Source organism: Amphiura filiformis, chromosome 7, assembly GCF_039555335.1.
Source record: "Amphiura filiformis chromosome 7, Afil_fr2py, whole genome shotgun sequence".
NCBI lineage: Eukaryota > Metazoa > Echinodermata > Ophiuroidea > Amphilepidida > Amphiuridae > Amphiura > Amphiura filiformis.
This window is the reverse complement of record NC_092634.1, coordinates 13,554,605-13,582,029: the sequence shown is the minus strand read 5'-3', so window position 1 is coordinate 13,582,029 and position 27,425 is coordinate 13,554,605. Positions and strand designations below refer to the sequence as shown.

The window sequence follows — 27,425 nt, the reverse complement described above, 5'->3', positions numbered from 1 at the left end:
GCAACAACAGTTAAAACTACACATGCTTTGATCCCAGAAAGTGATCTGTGATCAAAATGAACATGAAATGAACACCATGAATAAACTTCAGGACGAAAAGTTGTTTTTTCATCAAAGAGTTTTTCCATTTGACATTCATGTTTGAAATTGAAATTCAAAATTGTAGTTCGAGCAATGCAAGAGCTCATGGTGTGATGTACCCTGTATAATGTTGTATCATGAAAAAAGGGAAGCTACCTTATCATGCAAGAGTTTGTGTATTCTGACATCTATGGGAAAACTTCTAGAAAGTCCCCTGATATGAGTGTGTTGCAAAGCTTTACAATAATGGAAATTAATGGCAATGTCTATTATTAGAACATTGGGAAAATTCCGGATGGTTTACTATAAAACAGAATGTAAACAAGAATTCTGGACAGACTGAAGTCTGTGAAGTAGATGTAGAAGCTCTCAAAAAGAGAGCAATGTTAACCAATCAGGATACGCAGGCAGTATTACTGGGTTTGGCCATGGAGATCACGAATTTCCTACAGTGCTACTTAAGATCAGCCTCTGAGCGATGAAGGTGGATGGATCTCATCAAGTGCCAATGCTGTCATACTGCAGTTACTGTCCGTTTTCCTATACACAATACACAGTGCTCTTTCCCATTGACGCGTGACCTTTACAAATAGCCCTACGTTAACAGTATGGGGATATGACTAGTTAACGTCGCTGTGTGAAAAATAACCGGCCAATATTAAAAGTACTCTTCTAAAGTTCTAGAAAATATAGTTTTTAACATGTCCTAAATTTTTAGCTAATTTAGATGTTTGGAAATATTCGTACTTTGGTGTTTTAGTTAATGTTATAGGTAATAGTACATTGCCTAGTTAACGTCGCTGTGTGAAAAATAACCGGCCAATATTAAAAGTACTCTTCTAAAATTCTAGACAATATAGTTTTGTAACATGTCCTAAATTTTTAGCTAATTTAGGTGTTTGGAGAGGGTCGTACTTTTGTGTTTTAGGAAGGACATGTAAACGACAGATAACACCAAAAATATGAAGAAATTATTTCCAAACCGTGTTAAGTCAAAAATCATTATGTTGCTCATTTTCAAGAATGCTGGTTTACAAAAAGCACGCCATTGTCTGATTTCGTGAACAAAGCCACACATAACATTGTTTCCTTTCGTTTCCTTTATAATCGGTTACCCAACTGAAGCTATGAATACCAGCTTTATTGCGATATCGCACATGAAAACAGTCACTTGTACACAACCAGAGAAGATCCGATTTAATCAGTTGAGCTGTTTCAATGAGTGTTATCTTGGTTTAATAGCTTTTAATGGGGTTAAGTCCTGCAAAGGTCGAGATGAATTCTACTGTAGACATGACTGCATCATGTTGTTTGCCTACAGAGCTAAAGTGTTTTTATCTTCATCGGCACACTGTTTATGGTTATTTCGAAGCTACGAAAATGGACCAAGGTAAGACATAGGGTCTACTGCAAATTAAGTTGGTCTTCATGGAAAAAGGTTACAATTATTATCATCCGGATACAGATCTGACATGCTGCAATAGCCTTTATTATGACTGAGATTTCGTGGCAGATTTTAGACAGAGAGTTGTTGTAGGCTCTCTAATGTAGATTAACGTGTTAGTAGTCTATGTGTATTCAAATAAAGGTACATGTGAAGCAATAGCCAGGTGCTCATTCTCCCTAAGCCTTCCCTAAGGGAATAATATTCTTCTGTCGACTTACTGGAGTCTGGTTTATGAAACAACACACCTGCAAATAAAGTGGATCACCATGTTGGAAATTGTCATCTTTGCGAAGACCTTATTACGCAAAGGACATACGAATTCAAATATACACTGGACTTCGCTGAATAGTGATCTTCGCAAGAATTATGATTATATATTGGTCGTCCAGAACATAAGTGCAACAGAACTTTGCAGGCCCTAATCAACAAGAAGGCTGCCGAATAAGTAGTAATCATTAGATTGATATAAAGTGTATAATGCATCAGTCATATTATACTTTTCATAGTGTTATGATTTACTTTTACAAGTTTGTGTCGTTTTCTATAGGGGTTTACTGATCATATAGTGAATTATTCAAACGTCTTCCCTTTCACAGAAGACCGGCAAAGGCGCGTTTCATGAAAATGCGAAAAACGATACCTTACGGTTGGTTGGAAACCTGAAGGACGAAGCCCCTATCATATCTGGCTACAATAATGTAAGCTTTGAGTAGTTAGTATTTCCCATTCTCGATGGGGATGTTTTTTTGCAACGGTGCAATGTTTAATTGTTTATACATCTTGATTTGAGATATAATCAAGAAAATTTGATGTAAATGATATTGTCAAAAATAGTTTTAGTTTCAATTTTAGTTCAATTAATTTGAAATTGGCTGCGGTTTTGCTTTTGCTATGGAAATTGCTTCAAATGCTCTGATAATCGAGTTAAAATTAATTCTGAAATGGCATTACGACTGAATCAATTGGCGTCCTTAGGCTTTGATAAAAGTATGAGCTTTTAAGAATATAATTATGTTAGCTACCTAACATTAACAAATTATTTGGCCTGCCTGGAGCAAACAAACCCGACATACCTGGAGTATGCATGTTCGACATAAGAGCAGGGTAAGAGACATAGGGCCTACTTTTACCCCTTTTCCCTTTTGTTTATAATTTTATCCTTTTGTTATTGTGACACAGTTGTATTCTCTTGGATCCATCTTTTGGTTGCCTGCTGGTCAGTTGGAATAAATTGTCCCTGTTTTATATTTCAATAGAATGTCGGAATTTCATGCAAAAAGGCAAGGAGGATGGAAGGGACTCAAAGACAATATTGCTCAAAGACAATATTGTTACAAAGAAATAATGTTGCACCAAAACAATAGCAAACAATAATATATAAATATATAAATATAAATTGGCCCCCGACAGAGGGGAGTGAAATTATGGGGTAAAGAGTAAAAAAAGTATGAAATGGGTGAAGGGCTGTCTCTAAGTATAAGTATGGGTAACGGGCTGCCTATAAGAGCAGAACTACACCAATTCATTGATCATCAGTCAATCTGCCACAGATTTATTACTGTTGCTTTCTTGCCCTGCGGGGCCCATACTTTGGGGTCCCACTTGGAGTGTTTAGCCTGCTGGCCCTGTGGCCTTGATGTTTTTGTTGATAAAAATAGACAGTATAAAAATGTATAAAAATAAAACCCTTCATTAACCTTAATGTTAATACCTTGAGTAACCTTAATGTAATGACCTTGAAAATACTAAAGTGAATTTTGACAAACAGAGCTCGTATCATGTTGAAAGATCACGGGACTCCGATTATATGATTAATAGCTTTAAAAAAAGGGGTCAACCGAATTGTTTTAGGCTAACATGTGCGGGAATTTGAAATAAACATATGAGGCGTGCAATTTTTAAATAAAATCCTTACTCATTTATGTTTGATCCCGTAATTATTCGTTTTGAGGAGATACTGTTTATTTTGATTAGATATATTATCACTTTGAACCGACAATCTTATCCAAATGAATAGTTTCCGTTTGATTTTAAAAGGTAACTATTCATATTGACAAGATGTCATTATTTGTCAAGATTATCCATTTCATTTGATAACTTCTGTTATGCCCCCCTCTGAAAAGAATAGTGTTTATTACATAGTGTTCTACTAACGAGAAGAGTTTATGATATGGGAGACATAAGAGCAGGGTAAGAAACATAGGGCCTACTTTTGTTTATAATTTTATCCTTTTGCTATTGTGGCACAGTTGTATCCTCTTGGATCCATCCTTTGGTTCCCTGCTCACGGACTGCTGGTCAGTTGGAATAGATTTTCCTGTTTTATATTTCAATAGAATGTCGGAATTTCATGCACAAAGACAGGGAAGGGGGATCTATTAGAGACGATTAAGAACCTTTACAAATGTTTTGAAAATGTTATTACGACGCTTTACAGCCTTTAGTATAGCAAACTATATGCAAAATACAAATTTCGTTTTACAAATTATACGTCACATATGAAGAGCTTATTTCCAAACCGTGTTAATTCCACCCACCTTCAAAATTGAGTTTTTGATGAAAATGGGTAGTGAGTAACTAGGGCTATCCAGCAATGTGTTTGTTTTTTCCCAAAATTAGTCAAGTTCCGAAATATTGACACACAAAGTATTGATTTTTTTCCAAAACGTGTTAAGTCCAATCCAGTTTTGTAGCAAACTGTGTTAAGTCCACGAACACTGCCCTTGTGGGCAGCTTGTAGGCAAGTAGCACGGCATAGGGCTTCCAATAGTTAATCGCCAACGTTCTTGTTTGGTCCTGAGACTAGTATACATGAATTTGGTCTGTATAAAAAGTTGTTGTTGTTGTTTTTGTTTTATATTAGTAGGCTTAGTTTGTATGGGATTTCTGAAATATTTGATAGATACCTCCAGAAAGACATGAATAGGGTGGGAAGGGGGAGAGTGAGAGGCTGTGATGGTAGAATTAATGTTAGAAGATGGTGGTAGAGTTAGTTTTTGATATTATTATTTTGTATGATTATCAAAATGTGCTACTAAATTCAAGATATAATTTTAAAGTTAAAGGTATAAAAAAAATTTAGGACTTAAAAACTTACGACTGTCAATATGAGATTAGGGTGGCAGCATGGGGAGGGGGAAATATTTGTGATAATGTGATAAAACAAGTGGATATTTCAGGTCATCACTTATTGTCAGTGAAATGATGTTTATTCAATTCTGATAAATACAATTCAACTAAGTTTTGAATTTTGAATTATTTTAAACGTCGACTTTTTGTAATTAAAAAGGGCAGTAGGAGGGGTTCGAGATGCAAGGTGTTTTGTGGTAAAATTGTGTTTTATAGTAGAGAGAATCACATTTTGTATGTTTTTAATAAATTTGTTATCTTTTAAGACTAGTTTGAGAAAAATATGGTTAGTTCTGTGTTACAGATACTATGTTTTGTGTCAAAATGTGTTAAGTCCATGCCAGAAATTGCGTTTTGTATCAAAACGTGTTAAGTCCATGCTATTTTTAAAACAAATTAATTCATTAAAAAAAATCAAAAGTCTCTAGATTTTAACTTAACATGTTTTTATGGTCCTATATATGTCACCTTCACTTCACTGTAATTTTATAGAAATCGAACTTTTTTTCATTGCCATAAAGAAAATTCCTGATTTTCTTCAAAGTGAATCTTGTGGACTTAACACGGTTTGGAAATAAGCTCTTCATATACAAAGCCTTGACGTTAATCTTTAAGCTGACTGCAACATAAAAATGAAAGCAATTTTAATCTACTTACGAGAAGAGTTTGTTAATATACAATATGTGAAAGTTTTAAATGGCTTGACGAGGCGTGGTCCGATATCTCATGTTCTGTTTTCTATCTTAGATTGAGGCACACCATTAAAACAATATATTTCCAAATTTTGAGTTGTTATACATGATTTTGCTTCTCATCTCAAAACCACTGAAGCCATACAATGCCCCATAGGATAGTGCATACACTTCTGGTGTGGTTACCACAAGTCACTACGTTTGTTCACGAAAACTATCTCGGGCGTTAAATTTCACTAGGATAATTATAAAAATATGAGATTTATTCTGATACCCAAATCTCAATTTTGATGTAAAAAAATGGGGGTGAGGCTGTCGATCGGGTCAAGGAAATTCGACAATAAATGATATCATGTTAGTTACTAGCAGAGCTTTCCATGTGTTGTTTATGGCGTTGTTACAAATGTTCAATGTTATGTCGAGTGATAATACGTCGGGGAACTCCCCCGATCATCATGAACATCATGCAGTTATTGTATGCTATCTGTCTCTGGCTATCTGTATGCACACAACACAGGGGCACTCACAATAGGCAATTGAACCCTACTGGTAGCGCTGTGTTGTAGCTATAGGAGATGAACTAGTTGCTTGGATAGTTGACGTAATTCATTAGGCTTGTTGAAATTTGCTTTAGTTTATTTCAATCACTTCGCTTTTATTATTCAAGCCAGTTCCGACATTTCTTCCTAAGCAGAGGACTTTTAATCCATCTTTGTATTGTTCAAAGCGCAACGCATACACAATTGGATTCACTGCTGAGTTGACGGTAGCTAATATCAAAACTATCGTGTGCCACGCTCCACCGATTTCAAGTTTCCCGCCAAGATTATATTGCAAAAAACTTATCTGGTCTGGTGTCCAGCAGACGACGAATAACACAAACACAGTCAACAGAGTTTTTGTCACATTTTTACGCAACATTTTCCTTTGCAACTCTGCATCGTCGTTGGATTTAGTAGGAGCATGAAGTCTTACTATGATTCGAATGAACGAAAACGCCATGATACATAAAGGTATGAAGAAATTCCATAGAAAAATGAGGACTCCGAGAACTGCTTGTTCCTTGGGTTCGATTTCATATATGCATCGGTCACGTTGAACCACATGTTGTCGTGCACCAATAATAGTTTGCATAATAGGAGCAATCAACCAAGCTGTGGTAGCCAAAATCCAGGCGTATTTTCTGGAAAAGTTTAGGTGATACCAAATTGGATGTATTACTGCCAAGTAACGCTCTATTGCAATGGCGGTTAGGTTGAAAGTTGATATCGCCCAGCAAGAAAATAAAATCCCTCGGCTATGCCAGAAAATGCAATAAAGATTCGCTAATGCGACGTTGTCCGGAGGCCTTGCACCTACAGATAGAGAAATTACACTGGCAATCAAGATAACTGAAGTCAAGAAATCTATGGCAGATTGGCTGACGATCAACGAATTGGTGTAGTTCTGTTCTCTGCGTACCTTCCATATAACCACACATACAAGACCATTCCCAACTGCTCCTACCAGTCCTATTAGACAATTCAGAGCGTTTAAAGCATATTCAAGGGAATTACTCGGTGCTAGTGTGTAATAATTATTGACGCCATCTGATGAGTAGCTTTCGTTGCTATCAAAGAGAGAAGCCGAGTCAATAAAAGATGCCATAATGTAAACAGTGCACCGTTCGAAATAAAACAAGTACCGTAACTTATGAAACTACTATTCACGAACATGCACCCTAAGGTAATTGATATTTTAACAAAAAAGGTACTGCCGTAATAGTGAACAACACTATATTGACAAAGGGGCTACACGCCTTGTTGCGCACCACACTATCGGTGTTTTATTATTTATATATTGTTTACGGCTTTTTATGTATTGCAGGGGAAAACCAGATTATTTACAATGGGAAGTAAAATGCCATACATGCGCGACTTTGCGTCATTACACAGCCGTGACGTGAGTCACGCTGTGTTCTTTTTCTTACAGGCTCTTCTTCTTGCACAGCCGCCATCGGCGCTGTGCATTCTTTTTCCGCGTTCTTCTTTCTTCTGTCAACATTTTGCAGACCCCCTCTTGAAACTTAAAAATTGCTCTAGCTCTAACATACTTTCATGGATTTCAACTAAACTTAGACACAATCATCACTGCCACTGGGTCAAAGGTCATTAAGGGGTCACTTCCGGTACAAAAATGAAATACCTTTAAAATGCATCTTCTCTCACAAATTACGTAGGACAGTGACGCCACTTGCACACATGCATTAATTAAAGAATTAAAGAATATTAGAAAACAGCACCCGGGGTTCTACTCCTGTTATGGTCACTAAAATGACCCAGGCCAAAATCACCTGCTTCCGAGTTCACGAAACAACTTATGGTTATTTATTAATTAGTGCAGTATGGCTATCAAACAAATCCTTATACAATATAACAACAATTACTTTTAAGTATCTTAAAAGATTACTATTAGAATTTCCTTAGCTATATTTACTTAACTAAGCCTGGAGATCTTGATTGGCTGACTTTCTGATGAGATTTCGTTGATGGTCTCTGTTCTTGATCCAAGATCCGGCAATAAGGTCAACCCTTGGTTTACCACAGTCTCAGTCCAAAGTCCTGATGACTATATTTACACTATCCTAGCTGCTAGTGTCATCGCTCCGATATCTTCATGGCAGAAATCGCCATGATGGTAGGCTGAATCCACAGCCACGCATGGCCATTTTGTTCCGACCTGTTTAATAGTTTTGAGACGCATAATGGGCCGAGGGACATCCGATTAAGGCTATTGACAATAGCCTGGTGACTAACCTCTGTAGATGTCAGTGAGCATGGTATATGCCATGACGTCATCTGTTTTTAGTGGCATACGCTGCGCTATATTAATGTGTATTTTCCGTGACCCGAGTGTTTACGAATGAGGGCAGTTGTCATTTTTTTGTTCGGCACATGTAAAATCTGAATGTAGAATTTTTGGCAGTTTTTGAGTTCAAAACGCGCGGCTCTTTCTCAATACGCAAGCTAACGACTATCATATTCTTTCAACATATATTTTCAAGTGCAAGCCTTGAAATTGACCTCTTTAGGATAAAAACATTATGGGAAATATTCATCATTTCTACCCCGGTATCCAAAGATTTATCGTCTGAATATCAATTCGTGCATAGCACATATCTGTGTATCGATCCCGGGTATTGATTTTAGTTTCTCTCCTGTACAATGTAATTATTAGCCAGGCGATGTTGGTGTGTGCTAGTGTTCTCCAAATGGGCTTCTATGTTCACCATAAGCTCCTCTCTCGGAGATCTCTTGAGCAAGATTTCTGCTCCACTTGACAGACAGATAACACACTATGTTAGTCCACCAAAATACTACAGCTCGTTAATAGAGATATTTCAGTCTGCCGCTTCTTTGAGTCGACAAACAATGAAGCACTATTGGCTTTCACTCCCGCCGGTGGCGTAGATAATTCTCTTCAAAACACACAAGAACCGCGAACCGAAGTTTGAAGACTTCATAAAATAATGGCAACTTTGTACCAATACTGGCTTACATAAGTTTCACAGAGTTCCCTCTTACAACTTGCTGCCTCAATCATTTCTAAAAATAGCACATTACCTCAACACAAACCAATCACAATCCTTTACCTGTGTACAATGCTGTACTATGATTTCTGTAATATCGCCACCACTTACTATTGTGGCCTTCATGACTGTTCTGGAGAATTCTGGGGAGAATTTTTTCCAGATGAGTTATCAGAACATTCCATGAACAAACCAATGGAGATAAATATTAAAACAAGTGAAAACCATTGTTTGATAACAAAATCCATAACTTTTAATAAATATGGATTATTTTGGGGCCACATAACACTCCTAATAGTTTTAAATTGTGGTCCGGTTTGATCTTCAAAATCTTCAGAAGTCGCCACATTGGGCTACTAAATCACGGTTTTAGCGACTTTCTTTTAGGCACAACATCTTTTTTTGTCCTATAGCGCTATCGGTGCCCGAAAAGGTACCGATGGCATTTTTTATCGTACCCTGAACATTTGAACAATGCATGTTTTTTTTTATTTAAATGAAATACAATAACACTATGCAACTGTTAATTATTATGCTTGATACAATTTATTTATATCTCCAGGGAGTGATGTTAAGAGTTCGAACTATCGGTACCCGGTTAGGTACCGATAGTTCTATCGGACAAAATTGAATGTGGTGCCTTAGATATGACGATAACTGCCTGTTTCAACTTGTTTTGTGCCCTCCGTGTATGGGGATTTCCCATACAGTGCATTATACACATGCATATACTAGTAATCAGACACAGACAACACAGTGTAGATATGGTAGAGCTCTTTGTCTGGGATCTCAGTGTCGTTTGCACGCTAATGGACCAATTGTCTAATTTCATTCCCAACAAGTAATACGCGTTTAACCTATAAATAATGTTTTTTAAATGTCCTTGATATTTGTTAGTCTTTTTTCTGATGTTCTAATATCATTATACAAGTGTCTACCCCTTGTAAAGATGCAAACACAATAAAAGATAAATAGCGCCATCATTGTTCAATTTTACTTAAAAATGAATACAGTTATCAAACAACCGTGCGGAATGTCGAAAACGCGGAGCAATGCGCACAATATCAATATTTATTTGTAATGTCAGTTGTCATTTTGCCTTAAGCTTAATCAGTTATGCCATCAATCCTTTGATAGTCGCCGCGTCTCCTTGAGCAAAGCGATTTTAATCCATCTTTGTATTGTTCAAAGCGCAACGCATACACAATTGGATTCACCGCTGAATTGGATGTAGCTAATATCAAAGCTATCGTGTGCCACGCTCCACCAAAATCAAGTTTCCCTCCAAGATTGAATTGCAAAAATGTTATCCGTTCGGGAGTCCAGCAGATGACGAACAACACAAACACAGTGAACAAAGTTTTTGTCACGTTTCTACGCTTCAAAATTTTCCTTTGGAGTTCCGTATCTCTGATGGATTCAGTTGTTTCCATCCTGTGAAGCTTCAGTATAGTTCGAAAGAACAAAAACGCCATGATGCATAATGGTATGAAGAAATCCCACAGAAATATAAGGACCCCGAGAATCATTTTTTCCTGCATAGGTGGGCTTACATAGTCACATCGCTGTTGTTTAACCACATGTTGTCGGACACCAGTGATAATTCGCATAATAGGAGCGATTAACCAAGCTGTAACAGCCAAAATCCAGGCATGTTTTCTTGAGAAGGTCTGGTGATACCAAAATGGATGTATTATTGCTAAGTAACGTTCTATTGCAATGGCGGTCAGATTGAAGGTCGATATCGCCCAGCACGAAAATATAATCACTTTGCTATGCCAGAAAATGCAATAAAGATCAGCTAAGTTTTCTGGTGGTCGTTCATCAACCCATAGAGAAATTATATTTGCAATCAGAAGAAGCGAAGTAAAGAAATCTATGGCAGCTTGGCTTACGATCAATAAATTGATAAAGTTCTGCTCCTTACGGACTTTCCATATAACCACACATACAAGTCCATTCCCAACAGCTCCTATGAGTCCTATTACACATTGTAGAGCGTGTAATGCATATTCAATGGAATTACTTGCTACTGGTGTATATGGTCCTATCGTAACTGGTGTATATGGTCCATGTGAACTACTATCTGAAAAGTTGCTCTCAATGAGAAAATCAGAGTCAACAAACGACGACATCTTGTAATGCACACTGCTGGAAACGAACCATTCCAGTGACTAATAAACTTCTGTTTATGACATGTGACCTGTGCAAACTATTGTTATAGTAAGAAATGTCACTTCCCGTCCTAATCATTGTGTTTCGTACATAATCTTAGTGTTATAGTCAGGGGCCCATGTGTATATTCATAATTCATTTTGTGATAATATTTTGTTGCCAGAAAGCAGAATGACATAACAAATCGTTGTCATGTTCATGATCGAATCATGTTGATTTGTAAAGTTTAACTCGACCGTGGTCAGTGTATATTGGATTTTAGTTCAAAAAACAAAATGCCTACGGGAAGCGATATTTGTGACATATGGTCCCGTTCTATGGCAAAAGTTTTGATATGGCACTCTACTTGGCGGTTTTACTTCCGCTGACACAGCACTGAAGGCCATACATGTAATAAATGGATATAGTCAAGGGCCTTAAGTCACAAGAACGCTTCCCGCAGGCCTTGCATGTTAACATCATATTTTAAACTGGAATAGACCAATCAGCTCAGAGACTAACAATGATACCACTAAATATTTATGTGATTATTCATAAATGCGTGTTTTCTTTTCTCTTGAGACTAAATTTTAATAGGCATAAGACCAAAAAGTATAATATTATTATAATTTTATTCTATTATCTTTAACTTGGACAGGTCTTTAATATAGTGCAAAGTAAGATGTGGTGGGATTGAGTTAAAGGCCCATTCAGTGATTTGCTCATCCGGACGATCATAAAAATCATCAAAATTCAGATTTTGGTACCTTTGTCATTGTCACAGATGTGCTAACATAGCATGTGAGTGGTTCAATCGAAAGCTGTGTATTTATGACAAAATAAGATATTTTACACGAATCTGTAATTTAGATATCTAAATTAGCTACATGTACGAATGTGGATTCAACTTGGTCAGTACTGCCGTTAGCGTTCACTTTTAAGCAATTTATAAACAATTTAATTTATTTTACACTTAAGCTGGGATCACTGAATGGGTCTTTAAATATGACAGATTAGTTATTTGTTAAATAGTGTTGTATGATATCTAACACCTTAAATATATCCACGTTTAGCATGGCCATTTTAAACCCATTAATTGTTTGAAACCATATGGTTCAACAAATGTGATGTGATCAAGCAAAATCAGTCGTAAATCGGAAATATTGATTTTCAGATATAGCCAAACAAAGAAATAATTTCTTTTGTTACTTATTGTTTTGGAAATATTTCAACTGTTCATATCTCTGGAACTAAATGTTCACTTTTAATGGGATTTTTTGCAAAATGTAGATAAATGATTGATGCAATCAAAAAGAAAAGTGATTGTGCTTGATCACAATACAAATAGCAAACAGCCAATGAAGAATTCTCATCACCATCTGGATGATGTAAAGTGGGGTATTTGTGTCCCGATTCCATGGTTTTGTCAACAACGATATTATTATTTAATTTGAAACGAACGATTTTCATCATTTATATTGTCAATTGCCATTGTCTGAAGTTCTGAACTGAGTAAGTTCAATCCTTTGATAGTTGCCATATCTCTTAAGTGTTGAGCAGAGCGATTTTAATCCTTCTTTGTATTGCTTAAAGCGCAACGCATACACAAATGGATTCACTGCTGATTGGATGCTGCTAATATCAAAGCTATCGTGTGCCACGCTCCACCGAATTCAAGCTTCCCGCCAAGATTGAATTGCAGAAATGTTATCTGTTCTGGTGTCCAACAGATGATGAACAACAAAAACACAGTCACCAAAGTCCTTGGCTTGATGCTTTGCATGCTGTGGCCATACTATATATATATATATATATATATATATATATATATACACGGTATATAGGATTAAACATAAAAGGTTTGGATATATTTTCTAAAAATATTAAGAACTCTCTCAAGAACAACTGAACAAATACTGGGCTTGTTTGTACTCATTTTAATGCATTTTTCATGCTGATTCTAAATATGGTCATGCAAATGTACGATTTTGAAATTATTGAATTTTTAAAGAAAAATTGTAACTTGTCTTCTGCAGTCGACACCCGTGTGAAGAGGGTTTAGCTTAATCAGATACCGCATCAATTCTTTGATAGTTGCCGCGTTTCTTGGAGCAAAGTGATTTTAATCCTTCTTTGTATTGTTCAAAGCGCAACGCATACACAATTGGATTCACCGCTGTATTGGATGTAGCTAATATCAAAGCTATCGTGTGCCACGTGCCACCAAATTCAAGTTTCCCGCCTAGATTAAAGTGTAGAAATGTTATTTGCTCTGGTGTCCAGCAGACAACGAACAACACAAACACAGTAAACAAAGTTTTTGTCACGTATCTACGCTTCATAATTTTCCTTTGCATTTCTGTATCTGTGGTGGATTCAGTTATTGTTTTGTTGTGAAACCTTAATATAATTCGAATGAACGAAAACGCCATTATACATAGAGGAATGAAGAAATCCCACAAAAATACAAGGACCCCGAGAATTATTTGTTCCTTAATAGGTGGGCTTACATAATCACATCGCTTTTGTTCAACCACATGTTGTCGGGCACCAATGATAGTTTGCATGATAGGAGCGATTAACCAAGCAGTGATAGCCAACATCCAGGCATGTTTTCTAAAGAAAGTCCGATGATACCAAAATGGATGTATTACAGCCAAGTAACGTTCTATTGCAATGGCGGTAAGGTTGAAGGTCGATATCGCCCAACATGAAAATATAATCACTTTGCTATGCCAGAAAATGCAGTAAAGAACCGCTAATGCAAAGTTTTCCGGGGGTCGTTCATCAACCCATACAGAAATTATATTTGCAATCAGGAGAAGCGAAGTCAAGAAATCTATGGCAGCTTGGCTGACGATCAATAAATTGATAAAGTTCTGCTCCTTACGGACTTTCCATATAACCACACATACAAGTCCATTCCCAATAGCTCCTATAAGTCCTATCACACATTGTAGAGCGTGTAATGCATATTCAGTGGAGTTACTTGCTACTGGTGTATATGGTCCTATCGTAACTGGTGTATATGGTCCATGTGAACTACTATCTGAAAAGTTGCTCTCAATGAGAAATCCAGCGTCAACAAAAGAAGACATCTTGTAAATCATGCACACTGCTCATGAAATGTGACCTGTGCAACCTATTGTTATAAGAAATGTTACTTCCCGTCGTAATCAATGTGTTTCGTACATAACCTTGATGATATAGTCAGGGGCCCATATATAAATTCGTATGCATTTTATGATAATTGTTTAGTTAGCAGAAAGCAGAATGACATATCAAATCATTGTCGTTTTCATGATCGAATCATGTTGATTTTAAAAATCTAACTCGACCGTGGTCCGTATAGATTGGATTTTAGTTAAAAAAACAAAATGCCTACGGGAAGCGATATTTGTGATGTATGGTCCCGTACTAAATGGCATAAGTTTTGATATGGCACTCTACTTGGTGGTCTTACTTCCGCTGACACAACAAAGATAGCCATACATGTATTATGCATAATGTTACGAGTCGTACTGGACTCAAGGCCAAAATCACCTTTTACCCGAACTCACACGAATGCACAACACAAATACACTGTTTGATTAAGCTAACAAAATCTAAGTCTTTAATTGAAAGTAAAATATGATTGGTACAATATATGACAACAAATGCACATACAAAAATAATCAAATAATAATAATCACTCCTTTAACTAATTAGTACTTAGCCAGCATTCTTCTTCTTGAAGATAACGGTAGTTCTTGCAATGTTCTGGACGGCTGATGTAAATATCCTTAATCCCTTGTCCTGCGAAAATCAGCAAAGTCCTTTGTACACTTGCACTTACAAATATCCTTGCGTATAAAATCCTCACACATAAATGGTGCTGCTTACTCCAAATAATGATCTCCTTGCGCTGCTTTCTCCAAATATTTATCTCCTTGCGCTCCAAAAATGGTGTTTCTTTCACCAATCACTATTTCTCCAGCGAACAGGCTTTTTCTGCATTGCTCCACTGTATTTGACAGATGTGTGGTATTAAATTACCAGACTTCAGCAAGTCGACAGAAGAACTTTAATCCTTCGATGAGGAAGAGCACATTCGCATACACATAAATCTCCTTCGTTACTGTATTAAAATAGCTCAATTATTGGCTATGTAAACTGGTTAAAATGCACTTCTTTTTTGAAGCACGAAGACCAACACCCACATGTGGAGTTTTACATCCTCCCATGACATTCTGTAAAGTCAAAACTCAAGCCTCCAGCTTTTATACCAGTACTCATGCAAAACCCATCATCTCTTAATAAACCATTACTTCATTCACATCTTCACAACAGATGATGCAAGCTTGGGATTTCCCACGAGTAACTATACACATTATCCTTTCACATTACATCACTTCCTGAGGGGGGGGGGGGGTCCTATGGTGCAATACACTGAACTGGGGATTTACAAGTTCCAAACATAGATCTGATCCAAACATAGATCTGACTTTGTTTACAATTATTTGGGGAGTCCCAAAATGACTTAAACACCAACTCTTGCAAGTGCAAGGGAGTTTCCCATCTCATTTCCCAGCTTGTAAACAAAGCTAAATAATTAAATTAAATTGCTCAGGGCACATCACAATACGTATAAATGGATATATAGTAAAGGGCCTTATGTCACAAGAACGCTTTCCGTAGACCTTGCATGTTCATTTTGTATTTTAAACTAGAATATCCCAATCAGCTCAGAGACTTACAATCCTATCACTCAGTATTTATGTGATAATTCGTAAATATGTTTCTCTTAAAACTAAATTTTAATAAGACCAAAGAGTAGATAATTTTATTCTATTATCTAAAACCTGGACAGATCTTTAAATACCGTAAAGACCCGCCTAATGGCGCCATGGGCTTCCTCGACTGAAATTTTACGCACAAACTAAAAGTGCCCTCCCGTAAAATCTCACCAGCAAATAAGGGCACCGACGCTTTATTCTTATTGGGATTTTCAGAAGAGGGAACTCTCTATATTTGTACGTGAAATTTACATTAAACCAAAGGAGCCCATGTGCGCCGTTAGGCGAATCTTTACGGTATAATGCAAAGAAAAGTGTGATGTGATTGAGCTACATTTGACAGATTAATTATTTGTAAAATAGTATTGTATGTTTGACATCTTGAGTAGTTTCCACGTTCAGCATGGCTGTTTTAAACCCATGAATTATTTGAAGCTATATGGTTCAACAAAATAGCTAACAGTCAATGAAGAATTCTCATCACCATCTGGAAAATGTAAATTTGGTGTCCCGATTCCATGGTTTTGTCAACAACAATATTATTCTTTAATTTGAAACGAACAGTTACATCAATTTATATTGTCAATTGCCATTGTCTGAAGTTCTGAACTGAGTAAGTTCAATCCTTTGATAGTTGCCATATTTCTTAAGTGTTGAGCAGAGCGATTTTAATCCTTCTTTGTATTGCTTAAAGCGCAACGCATACACAAATGGATTCACTGCTGAGTTGGATGTTGCTAATATCAAAGCTATCGTGTGCCATGCTCCACCGAATTCAAGTTTCCCGCCAAGATTGAATTGCAGAAACGTTATCTGTTCTGGTGTCCAACAGATGATGAACAACAAAAACACAGTCACGAGAGTTTTCGTAACGTTTTTGCGCTTCATAATTTTCCTTTGAATTTCTGCATAATCATTGGAATTAGCATTAGGTGTCGTTTTCATCTCATGAAGTCTTACAACGATTCGAACGAACGAAAACGTCATGATACATAAAGGTATGAAGAAATCCCATAGAAATACGATGACCCCAAGAATTGACTGTTCTATTGGATTACTGCTAGAATGACAGCGCCCTCGTTCAACCACAGATTGTCGGGCACCAATGATAGTTTGCATGATTGGAGCGATTAACCAAGCCGTGGTAGCCAACATCCAAGCATGTTTTCTAGAGAACATCTGATGATACCAAAATGGATGTATTACTGCCAAGTAACGTTCTATTGCAATAGCGGTCAGGTTGAAAGTTGATATCGCCCAGCACGAAAATAAAATCACACGGCTATGCCAGAAAATACAATAAAGTACCGCTAATGCGAAGTTATCCGGTGGCAGTGCTCCAGCTGATAGAGAAATTACAGTGGCAATTAAAATAACTGAAGTCAAGAAGTCTATGACAGATTGGCTGACGATTAATGAATTTGTATAGTTTTGTTCTCTGCGTACCTTCCATATAACCACACAGACAAGACCATTCCCAACAACTCCTACGATCCCTATTAGACATTGTAGAACGTTTAAAGCATATTCAAGCGAATTACTTGGTACTGGTGTATAATCTAGTTTATATAAAGGACGATCCAAAGAGTAATTTTCGTTGGTCTCAAGGATAGAAGCAACAGTAGAAGACATCTTTCTTGTCTCTGAAAATATACATGTACAGAAAACTACTGTTCTGTCTAGATTAGCCTTGACATAATAATAAATTAAATAAAAAAATCACATGACCTTTGAACTGCTATTGAACTACTGCTTTCAACAAAGCAACTGAAATGCGACAGCATGCAATTTTCCTAAACTTTGTTTCATGCATGACTGACAAGATAAACTAATCGACAAGTTGCTACAAGTAATGATATAATAATAGTCCGGCAGAGAAGAACCAAGATTTGATGGTTTTGCCACAGTTTCTTTCTTTGTAGATTATAACCCTCTTGGTAGCAAAAGTAAGACTCTAACAGGCAAAACCATACCAGACTATTCTTGTGTATAGTGCAACTTCTGCATTTTGCAATAACAATGTCACAAAAGCAGTAAAAGCATCAACAATTAGAAGATAGTAGGCCAGTATGCAGTGTCAACTGTATTATGATACACGGGTGGCAAATCAACAAGAAGAAGTACATTAATTAATACTGGTTATTGAAAAAGCTCGGTGCAATAATAGAATATTTTTCTTCATGTTGTTTATTATTTCTGAAGTGAGAAAACACCTGTTGATAAGAATACGTTGCAATTGAAAATGATCACAGAAAAATAAACTTTAGTTCAACTGCCTGTCATGGTCATGACACATTTTCCTATGTATTTTCCAACTAATAATACTTCACTCCCATCATACTGCAGTTACTGTCCGTTTTCCTATACACAATGCACAGTGCTCTCACCATTGACGCGTGACCCCTACAAATGATCTACGTTGGAAGAATGGGCACTTGGCTAGTTAACATCACTGTGTGAAAAATAACCAGCCAATATGTTAGCTATTCTCCAAACTTCTAGCAAATATATTTCTCTAACATGACCTAAAATTACAGCTAGGTTAGATGTTCAGAAATAGTCGCACTTTTGTAAAATATGAGTGAGGGCAAGGCATAGCTAGCCAACTCCCCGTGTTAATTGAATGGAGATTTGACCGAAAATATTGGTATCGGACCGCTCACTTCTGAAGGATGCCACAAAAAACGGTACAAGCTACATTTTAACTATTCTCTGGCAATCATCATGATGAGTTTCTTATATAGTATGCCGAAATTGGGTACTGTAGGTGATTGACAAATGGTCGCACTTTTCTGATAAATAAGTGACAGTGAACATGAAATATCAGCGCCCATAAACCCAAGTTAGTAGCTAGTTAGTGGAGGCCGTCACGGGACTGGTTATTGATTATTGAAGTGCCTTATTAATAGATACGCACGATTTAGGGCAAGAAAAACAAACCGGGATACTTTTGGAGACATCATCATCATCATCATCATCATCATCATCATCATCATCATCATCATCATCATCATCGACATCATCATCATCATCACTTTCTACATTTTTTCTAAACAACATAGGGCCTACCGTTTTAATAAGATTTTTTCTTGGAATGCATGTAACTATAATTATTGTTTAGAGCGTGATGAAATAAAACATCACGATTTTCATCACAAAACAAAGTAATAGGCCTACAAAAGAAATACATTTTTCAAAGTGATTGAATAAAACATCACGATTTTCATCACGGAACAAAGTAATACATAAGACATTGTTTGTTTGATTGCAATCAACCGCGACAGTTCGTCTCACACACATAACAATGCACTGCGATCAAATAGGTTGATGACAACATTTGATTGAATGGACTGCACTGCGCCATGATTACGTGCACCGGTTCAAATCCTTTGTTTGGAGCCAATCAATAATTTCACGTACAGCCTCTATGCAAATTAGAGTTTACACACGCTGCAGCTGGGGTAATCGACCGAAGCTTGTTGCCGTTAGTGATCGAATGCATGAGCTTATTTGCTTTACTGAATCGATTTACTGGATTAATTTCCTGTTAACTGGGTTTAATGCCACAAAGGTCGAATCGCCTTTGCCATGGACCATGACTGCATCATGTGAAATCACAAAACAGTAACAACGCTTTGTGAACATGAACACTCTCTTTCTCCTATATTGTTCCAGGTCTAGTTGGTACGGTAGCTGACCTTCAAAATCATATTATTGCCTTTTGTATTCTTGACTGAGCATGGGAAATTCCAGCCCATTCATATGGTGTCACGTCACTGGCATTTACCTGATTAAGTTCCTACAAGTCATACAAAATAGAAACTGCCCTGGACATTGGTACCTGTAAATTTTACAAAAGGGAAAATAACACAAATTCGGTAATTTCAAGTGGGAACTTTTTATAATTCACTGCACTGCATCAAATACCAGTAAGTTTATTCACATTTAAGCTGCATATTATATTATGAATATGGTGCACTACAAGATTCCTATTTGGGGCTGCCTGCACAGGAACACCGTCGCCAAGGTACTTGGCTGGTATTGTACAGTTCCAGGGGAATACCAGTGTAATTGCAGCACAGTATGCAGTGCTGGTACTGTGCAGTAGCAACATTGGTACTGTGTCTGTGTGTACCAGTAGCTAGCAGTCAGGTACCTTAGCGACGGTGTACCCTGCTGGTGACCACAATAGGAATCTTATAATGTTCATATGATTTGTCTGAACGAAACTAGCGTATACTACACAGCAGTCACGTAAATTGCGGAACTTAATTCTGAATAATTATATTCCGTTTTGCGTGTCAAAATGTACAAATGCAACATGTACTATGTTGCATTAGGGCTGAAGAAAGTGTAGCGAATTCAGCCGAATTGCAGACAGAAACCTACCCAAAGGTGAGCTATTTTAGCTGTTTCGAGAAACAAGATTAGTTCAATATGTACTATTGCAGTTGTACTATTAAACGCATCATTTTTATAGGCGCTATTATTGTTTTTACAGAGCAAAACCACCACCATGATCATGATGATGGAGTCAACCAACGGAAGCGCCTTTCCTAACGAATTTTTTGTTTATACACCAGTACCTGAAACTCCTTGGGAATTCGCTTTAAATGCTCTACAACTACTTATTGGCGTGATAGGAGCAGTAGGAAACGGTCTTGTGTGTGTGGTTATATGGAAAGTTCGTAGACAACAGAACTACACCAATTCCTTGATCGTCAGCCAATCTGCTATAGATTTCGTAACTTCAATTCTCTTGATTGCAAATATTATTTCTTTATCCGCTGCTGCACAACCCCCAGAAAACTTTACGTTAGCGGTTCTTTACTGTACATTCTGGCATAGTCGGGTCATCTTATTCGGCTGCTGGGCGATATCAACTTTCAACCTTACTGCCATTGCCATAGAACGTTACTTGGCAATAATGCATCCAATTTGGTACCAGCAAACCTTTACCAGAAAACACGCGTGGATTTTGGCCACAACGGCTTGGTTAATTGCACCTATTATGGAAACAATAGGAGGCAAACAGTATGTGCTGGAACAGGGGAGATGTGCCTTTGTTATATCAAAGAAAGAAAAGGCCATACTAGGAGTTCTGACTGTTCTTTGGGATTACGCAATACCCGCGTCTATCATGGCCTTTGCTTTCATTCGTATCGCAATTCGGCTAAATCAAGTGCAAAATTCAGCATTGGTAGCTGATGACGACCAACTAAAGGAGAAGATTTTGAAGCGTAAAAACATCACCAAAACTCTCTTCTTTGTGTTTGCTCTATATATTATCTGCTGGACTCCAGAGCAGATTTCGTATTTGCAATTTACTCTTGGCGGGAGACTTGAATTCGGTGGCGTGTGGCATACCATTGCTTTGATATTAGCCACTTCGAATTCAGCCGTCAACCCATTTGTTTACGCATTGCGTTTTAAACAGTATAAAGAAGGAGTAAAATCACTCTGCTCAAAACTAAAGAAATGTAGCAATCACTCTAATCCAAACTAAACAACAGTTAGTGACTTAGACTTTGATGCGCTCTACTCAAAACGGGAAATGTAATACTTTTGAGGAAATTGTATAAGGGGGAATATACGATATCATGCGCCATAATCAGATCCAATCGCAATCCACTTTGCATTAATGTGTAAACAATACAAAGAGGAATTCTGAAGTTTTATAATTTTTACAAAGATCAAAATCTGACTTAAAAGCAATGAATCATCTGTTCCACTTTGTCATGTACATATCAAATATCAGGTAATATCACGTGGACCGTAAGGGAACCATGGCATTATACTTCAAACAATCCAAATGTTGTCAGGATTATTTGTGTCCAGGCTGGTAATAATGATTATATTCTATAGCCATATGTCCATTATGTGGACTCACAATAAAAGTTTGAGAAGAAAAAGCCTAAACTATTGGTTCAAAACTTCAGACGGAGCCACATTTTAGCGTCTTTCAGCCGCTTAACTTCCCTTTGTGATATAATAAGCAGCCGTCTGTGATTTGAAAGGACGCCGTCAGATATGAATAGCAAGAATGCATTCTACGTATCTAGCTTGAGGCCATCAAGCAATCGGCACTTATCTTGTACGTCATGTAATAACTTCCTTATTTGTATTCGAATATTAGAAGGTAGAAACTGGTAGAGGTCTCAGATCAGCTTTATTTTGTCTCGTTTATAGTTTAGATGATCTAATTTTGGAATCAAAACATCAACGCAGGCAATGAATGAACTAAAATAAGTTTACAGTGAAGTTAAACCCGTGAAGGTTAAATACCACTAATTATGTATTACACGGGTTTCAATGGGAAAATGCCTAATTTCGGATGGAATTTTCTCATATTCAGAACTCTCACAGTTCAATGCCACTAATATCAGGTGAAACTATATGATTTAGATGCCAAATGATCAAAAATTCAACATAGGTTGACCTGAGAGACTTTTCTTGTTTTAACGCACTGAACCGTAAACACCTTAAAATGACAGTGCGCCCTCGAAGCTGAAAGTTACAATATGATAGGGCGAATATTTACTAAAAACCGAAGCCGTGCGTATGAATTTTGGTACTATTACAACAAAAATGTCATATAATGAGAGAAAATGTACCATTTTGAAGCATCAAACTCTAAAAAGTACTTTTTTGGCTATATAACTTGATCAATTTCAGCGATTTTAATGCAGTCTTTTCGAATGCCATGAAAACAAATAGTTCCTCGTCGTATTTCAATGTATCGCCCAGGCCTATTAGTGGTCTTTAACCTGAAGTAACGGTATATTGGAGTTTTTATTTGGTTTAGAGAATGTGGCATGTAATGTCCACATCGTATACAGGATTTGAATTTTAAAAAGCTTTGAGGGCTTGTGTTTAGAAAATAAACACGATGTATGGAAATCAATATCGGGAAAGTGTTAAAAAAATCACTTAACAATGTATTTACAGTTTGTGATATGATATGTGACTTGATAATAATGATTACGACAAATTGAGTAGGAGACAAAAATCTTTGATCGGTTGAAAATTCTGTGAAAAACCTATGATCAACCACAGTTTTTTCACAGATTTTTCACCCAGTGTCAGATTTTTCACAGAAGAATGTCTCCTTGTGATTAGACAGCTAGTTTTCAAAGAATTTTCAAGTAAAATTTGACATTCGCAATCTAAAGGCTGGGATATCCCTGCCACAGGTATTAAAGGCTTGTTATATTGTTACCCATTACTGCTCGCTAACGCAATCAAACCCCAAGGCAGACTATAATCATATGAAAGGAAATCACATTTCGTTGTGAGTCGGATAAAGCTTGTTTTACGCCTCATAAAATTATTTGGTTCTGCAAGGGGAGCCTGGTACGTGGGACAAGAAATAAATCCATAGTATACACCATGGAGAAATGTAGTGTTCTTTTCTCAAAATGCCTTATTTATTGTTTTAACAGAAAAAGGCTTGAATATATTGAATATTTTCAAAATGTAACTGTACTACACCGAATGCTTACAACTTAAAATAGTTTTATGGACCGACAACCCAACATGACATTGTTTTTAATTACATTTTGCACCTGAACACATTCTTTAAATACGCAATCGGTCATATCTATTATAGGGTTTATTCTTATTATCCCCGTAACTATAATGAAAGACAGAGATAAAAAAGAAAGAAAGTAGAAACTAGTTCGCGTCTGAAATTCTAACAACTAGACAGAAAATTCCATACTGGGCCAGTATAATAATAATTTTGATGTCATTATGATATGATCAAAAATTCTTATAAACTTGTAATGTTTAGAACTTTGATGGCTTGTGTTCAGGAAATAAATATGATGTATGGAAATTAATATCGGGAAAGTGTTAAAACAATCACTTAACAATGTATTTACAGTTTGTGATATGATATGTGACTTGATAATAATGATTACGATAAATCGAGTAGGAGACAAAAATCTTTGATCGGTAGAAAAATCTGTGAAAAACCTATGATCAACCACAGTTTTTTCACAGATTTTTCACCCAGTGTCAGATTTTTCACAGAAGAATGTCTCCTTGTGATTAGACAGCTAGTTTTCAAAGAATTTTCAAGTAAAATTTTACATTCGCAATCTACAGGCTGGGATATCCCTGCTACAGGTAAGGCTTGTTATATTGTAACCCATTACTGCTCGCTAACGCAATCAAACCCCAAGGCAGACTATAATCGTATGAAGGGAAATCACATTTCGTTGTGAGTCGGATAAAGCTTGTTTTACGCCTCATAAAATTATTTGGTTCTGCAAGGGAGCCTGGTACGTGGGACAAGAAATAAATCCATATGTTACAACATGGAGAAATGTGGTGTTCTTTTCTCAATGTGTTATTTATTGTTTTAATAGAAAAGGGCATGAATATATTGAATATTTTCACTATAAATTGTTTATCGGTAAAATTTAACTGTATAATATTACAACTTTAATGCTAACAACTTAAAATAGTTTTATGGACCGACAACTCAACATGACATTTTTAAAAATTAAATTTTGCACCTGAACACATTCTTTAAATACGGTCCAATCTATTTTAGGCGTTTTTTTTTATCCCCGTAACTATAATGAAAGACAGAGATAAAAAAAGAAAAGAAAGAAGACTAGTTCGCGTCTGAAATTCTAGACAGAAAATGCCGTACTGCGCAGGTCGACAACCAATCACGGTGGGCCTTTGCCCTGACGTCAGACGCGAACTAGTCTTTTTTCTCTGTCTTTCATTATACATGTTATATATAATGCTGTAATGGTGTCCATCCTGTCCTTACACTCGATCGTGTTTGAGTCATATTCTGTAACAAATGGGATTTGCAAATACGACAAACGCAATACCGCTTACACTCATATTCTTCTCAAAACAATTTTGGATTTCAACATATTCAAACGGATTTTAAAGCAAATCGCACTCTCTCAAATTAGGACGTTTGTTCGTCAGAGGTGGCCATTGTTTATACTCTCGGATCACTGTCTGTACTGGCACAGATCAATATTGAACTGCTCATTGCAGTAATATTTCTTCTCACATTTCATACGGAACAGGGAGTCCATTACACTCAAATAGCTTCAAATCTTTCGGTAAAGTCCTGTCAAACTTTTTTCTTTTACTTTGCCATAAATTTACGACATATAAAAAAAAATGATATAGACTGGCAAAATGTATGCAACAACTTTATGGAAATACAAAAATAGCAACAACTTTTTCGCCTTATATCATTTCAGTTCTTTAATTGGTACGGTAGCTGACCTTCAAAATTATATTATTGCTTTTTGTACTCTTGACTGAGCATGGGAAAATTCAGCCCATGCATATTATGATGTCAGCCATTTACCTGATTAAGTTCCCACAACTCGTGCAGAATATTGAAATGCAGTTTAATTACCATAAACAGCCCAAGACGTTAATATCTGTAAATGTTACATAAGGAATAATAACAAAAAATCGGCGATTTCAAGTGGGAACTTTTTATAATTCACAACACTGCATCAAACACCAGTAAGTATACGCCATTTATTCATATTTAAGCTGCATCTATCGTCATGGTACACATTGTCTGTCTGAACGAAACTACAGTATACTACACATGCGGAACTTCCTGTTATATTACGTTTTGGTGTCAAAAGCGATATTTGGCAAGATGTACCATTGCACTTGCCATTATTTTTACCACATGGTTCACATTACATTGGTCCGAATTATGTTTTCGCTGTTACACTGAAAATTAATATCAGTTGCAATTGCATAACAACTGCTTGTAATTTATTGTAATTGTTTTTACAGGGCAAAACAACGACCATGATGATGGAGTCCGCCAACGAAAGCTCTTTACCCGCAGAGTTTTCCGTTTATACACCAGTTCCAGCAACTCCTTGGGAATTTGCTTTAAATGCTCTTTTGCTACTTATTGGCGTGATAGGAGCAGTAGGAAACGGTCTTGTGTGTGTGGTCATATGGAAAGTCCGTAGACAACAGAACTACACCAATTCATTGATCGTCAGCCAATCTGCCATAGATTTCTTGACATCAATTCTCTTGATTGCAAGTATTATTTCCTTATCCGCTGGTGCACAACCTCCAGATAACTTTACGTTAGCGGTTCTTTACTGTACATTCTGGCATAGTCGGGTCATCTTATTTGGCTGCTGGGCGATATCAACTTTTAACCTTACTGCCATTGCCATAGAACGTTACTTGGCAATAATACATCCAATTTGGTATCAGCAAAACTTTACCAGAAAACACGCGTGGATTTTGGCCACAGCGGCTTGGTTAATCGCACCTATAATGCAAACTATCGGAGGCAAACAATATGTGGTTAAACAGGGGCGATGTGCCTTTGTTGTATCAGAGAAAGAAAAGGCCATACTAGGAGTTCTGACTGTTCTTTGGGATTACGCAATACCAGCGTCTATCATGGCATTTGCTTTCATTCGTATCGCAATTCGGCTAAATCAAGTGCAAAATTCAGCATTGGTAGCTGATAATGATCAACTAAAGGAGAAGATTTTGAAGCGTAAGAATATCACCAAAGCTCTCTTCTTTGTGTTTGCTCTGTATATCATCTGCTGGACGCCAGGGCAGATTTCGTATTTGCAGTTTACTCTTGGCGGGAGACTTGAATTTGGTGGTGTGTGGCATACCATTGCTTTGATATTAGCCACATCGAATTCAGCCGTCAACCCATTCGTTTACGCATTGCGTTTTAAACAGTATAAAGAAGGAGTAAAATCACTCTGCTCAAAACTAAAGAAATGTAGCAATCACTCTAATCCAAACTAAACAACAGTTACTGACTTAGGCCAAATGATGCGCTCTACTCAAGACTGGAAATGTAATAACCCAGCAAACACGAAACGTTTTATACAGGTTATATTTTGAGTTTTTGGTTTTGGTAAAAATGTTTTAATAACATTAAATGTCGGGTTATATAAAGGTCATGAAAACGTTTTAAAATGATATAATATGAAAACACATTACAAAAACATTTTTAAAACGTTTTCAAACTGTTATTGTAAAATAATTTTTGCAAACATTTTTGCCAAATATTTTGTCAACACTCAAATAACATTATGTTAGAATATTTGCAGGAAGTTAAGAAAAAAACCCGTTTTTGAATGTTATGAAAACGTTTATACCTTTTATATAACCCGACATTTAAACGTTTTCTGGCAACCTTTTCTAACCTTTGTCAAATCATTCCGAAACGTTTTGTGTTTGCTGGGAAGTTGTGAGGAAATTGTATAAGGGGAAATGTACGATATTATGCGCCATAATCAGATCCATCTAACCGCGATTCTACTTTGCATTAATGTGTAAACAATACAAAGAGGAATTCTGAAGTTTTATAATTTTTACAAAGATCAAAATCTGACTTAAAAGCAATGAATCATCTGTTCCACTTTGTCATGTACATATCACGTATCAGGTAATATCACGTCCACCGTAAGGGAACCATGGCATTATACTTCAAACAATCCAAATGTTGTCAGGATTATTTGTGTCCAGGCTGGTAATAATGATTATATTCTATAGCCATATGTCCATTATGTGGACTCACAATA

At 36.6% G+C, this 27,425-nt stretch overlaps 4 protein-coding genes and 1 long non-coding RNA gene across 7 annotated transcripts; 2 read left to right on the top strand and 3 right to left on the bottom strand.

Moving 5' to 3' along the window:
• Positions 1 to 9,440: 9,440 nt before the first annotated feature.
• LOC140156765 (QRFP-like peptide receptor) lies at positions 9,441 to 11,276 on the bottom strand. The gene has a single exon (XM_072179726.1). The coding sequence runs from the start codon at positions 11,050 to 11,052 to the stop codon at positions 10,024 to 10,026; it is 1,029 nt and encodes a 342-aa protein (XP_072035827.1). The 5' UTR covers positions 11,053 to 11,276; the 3' UTR covers positions 9,441 to 10,023.
• A 45-nt stretch (positions 11,277 to 11,321) lies between these two features.
• LOC140156764 (adenosine receptor A3-like) lies at positions 11,322 to 14,290 on the bottom strand. Its single transcript, XM_072179725.1, has one exon. It carries the CDS (start codon positions 14,179 to 14,181, stop codon positions 13,135 to 13,137), a length of 1,047 nt encoding a protein of 348 aa, XP_072035826.1. The 5' UTR covers positions 14,182 to 14,290; the 3' UTR covers positions 11,322 to 13,134.
• A 2,138-nt stretch (positions 14,291 to 16,428) lies between these two features.
• On the bottom strand, positions 16,429 to 17,478 carry LOC140157656 (adenosine receptor A2b-like). Its single transcript, XM_072180897.1, has one exon. It carries the CDS (start codon positions 17,476 to 17,478, stop codon positions 16,429 to 16,431), a length of 1,050 nt encoding a protein of 349 aa, XP_072036998.1.
• A 2,092-nt stretch (positions 17,479 to 19,570) lies between these two features.
• Positions 19,571 to 21,955, top strand: LOC140156276 (adenosine receptor A2a-like). 3 transcript variants are annotated; one of them, XM_072179263.1, is made up of 2 exons: positions 19,571 to 19,775; positions 20,348 to 21,955. In XM_072179263.1, exon 2 carries the CDS (start codon positions 20,363 to 20,365, stop codon positions 21,350 to 21,352), a length of 990 nt encoding a protein of 329 aa, XP_072035364.1. In that variant the 5' UTR covers positions 19,571 to 19,775; positions 20,348 to 20,362; the 3' UTR covers positions 21,353 to 21,955. The 3 variants fall into 3 exon arrangements, with proteins under 3 accessions (XP_072035364.1, XP_072035363.1, XP_072035362.1); XM_072179262.1 differs by lacking the exon at positions 19,571 to 19,775 and adding an exon at positions 19,945 to 20,241; XM_072179261.1 differs by lacking the exon at positions 19,571 to 19,775 and adding an exon at positions 19,945 to 20,241 and having other exon boundaries at positions 20,327 to 21,955.
• Positions 21,956 to 21,992: 37 nt separating this feature from the next.
• Positions 21,993 to 22,750, top strand: LOC140156275 (uncharacterized). The gene is made up of 2 exons (XR_011859508.1): positions 21,993 to 22,122; positions 22,620 to 22,750. It is a non-coding gene; the product is annotated as an uncharacterized lncRNA (long non-coding RNA).
• Positions 22,751 to 27,425: the final 4,675 nt, after the last annotated feature.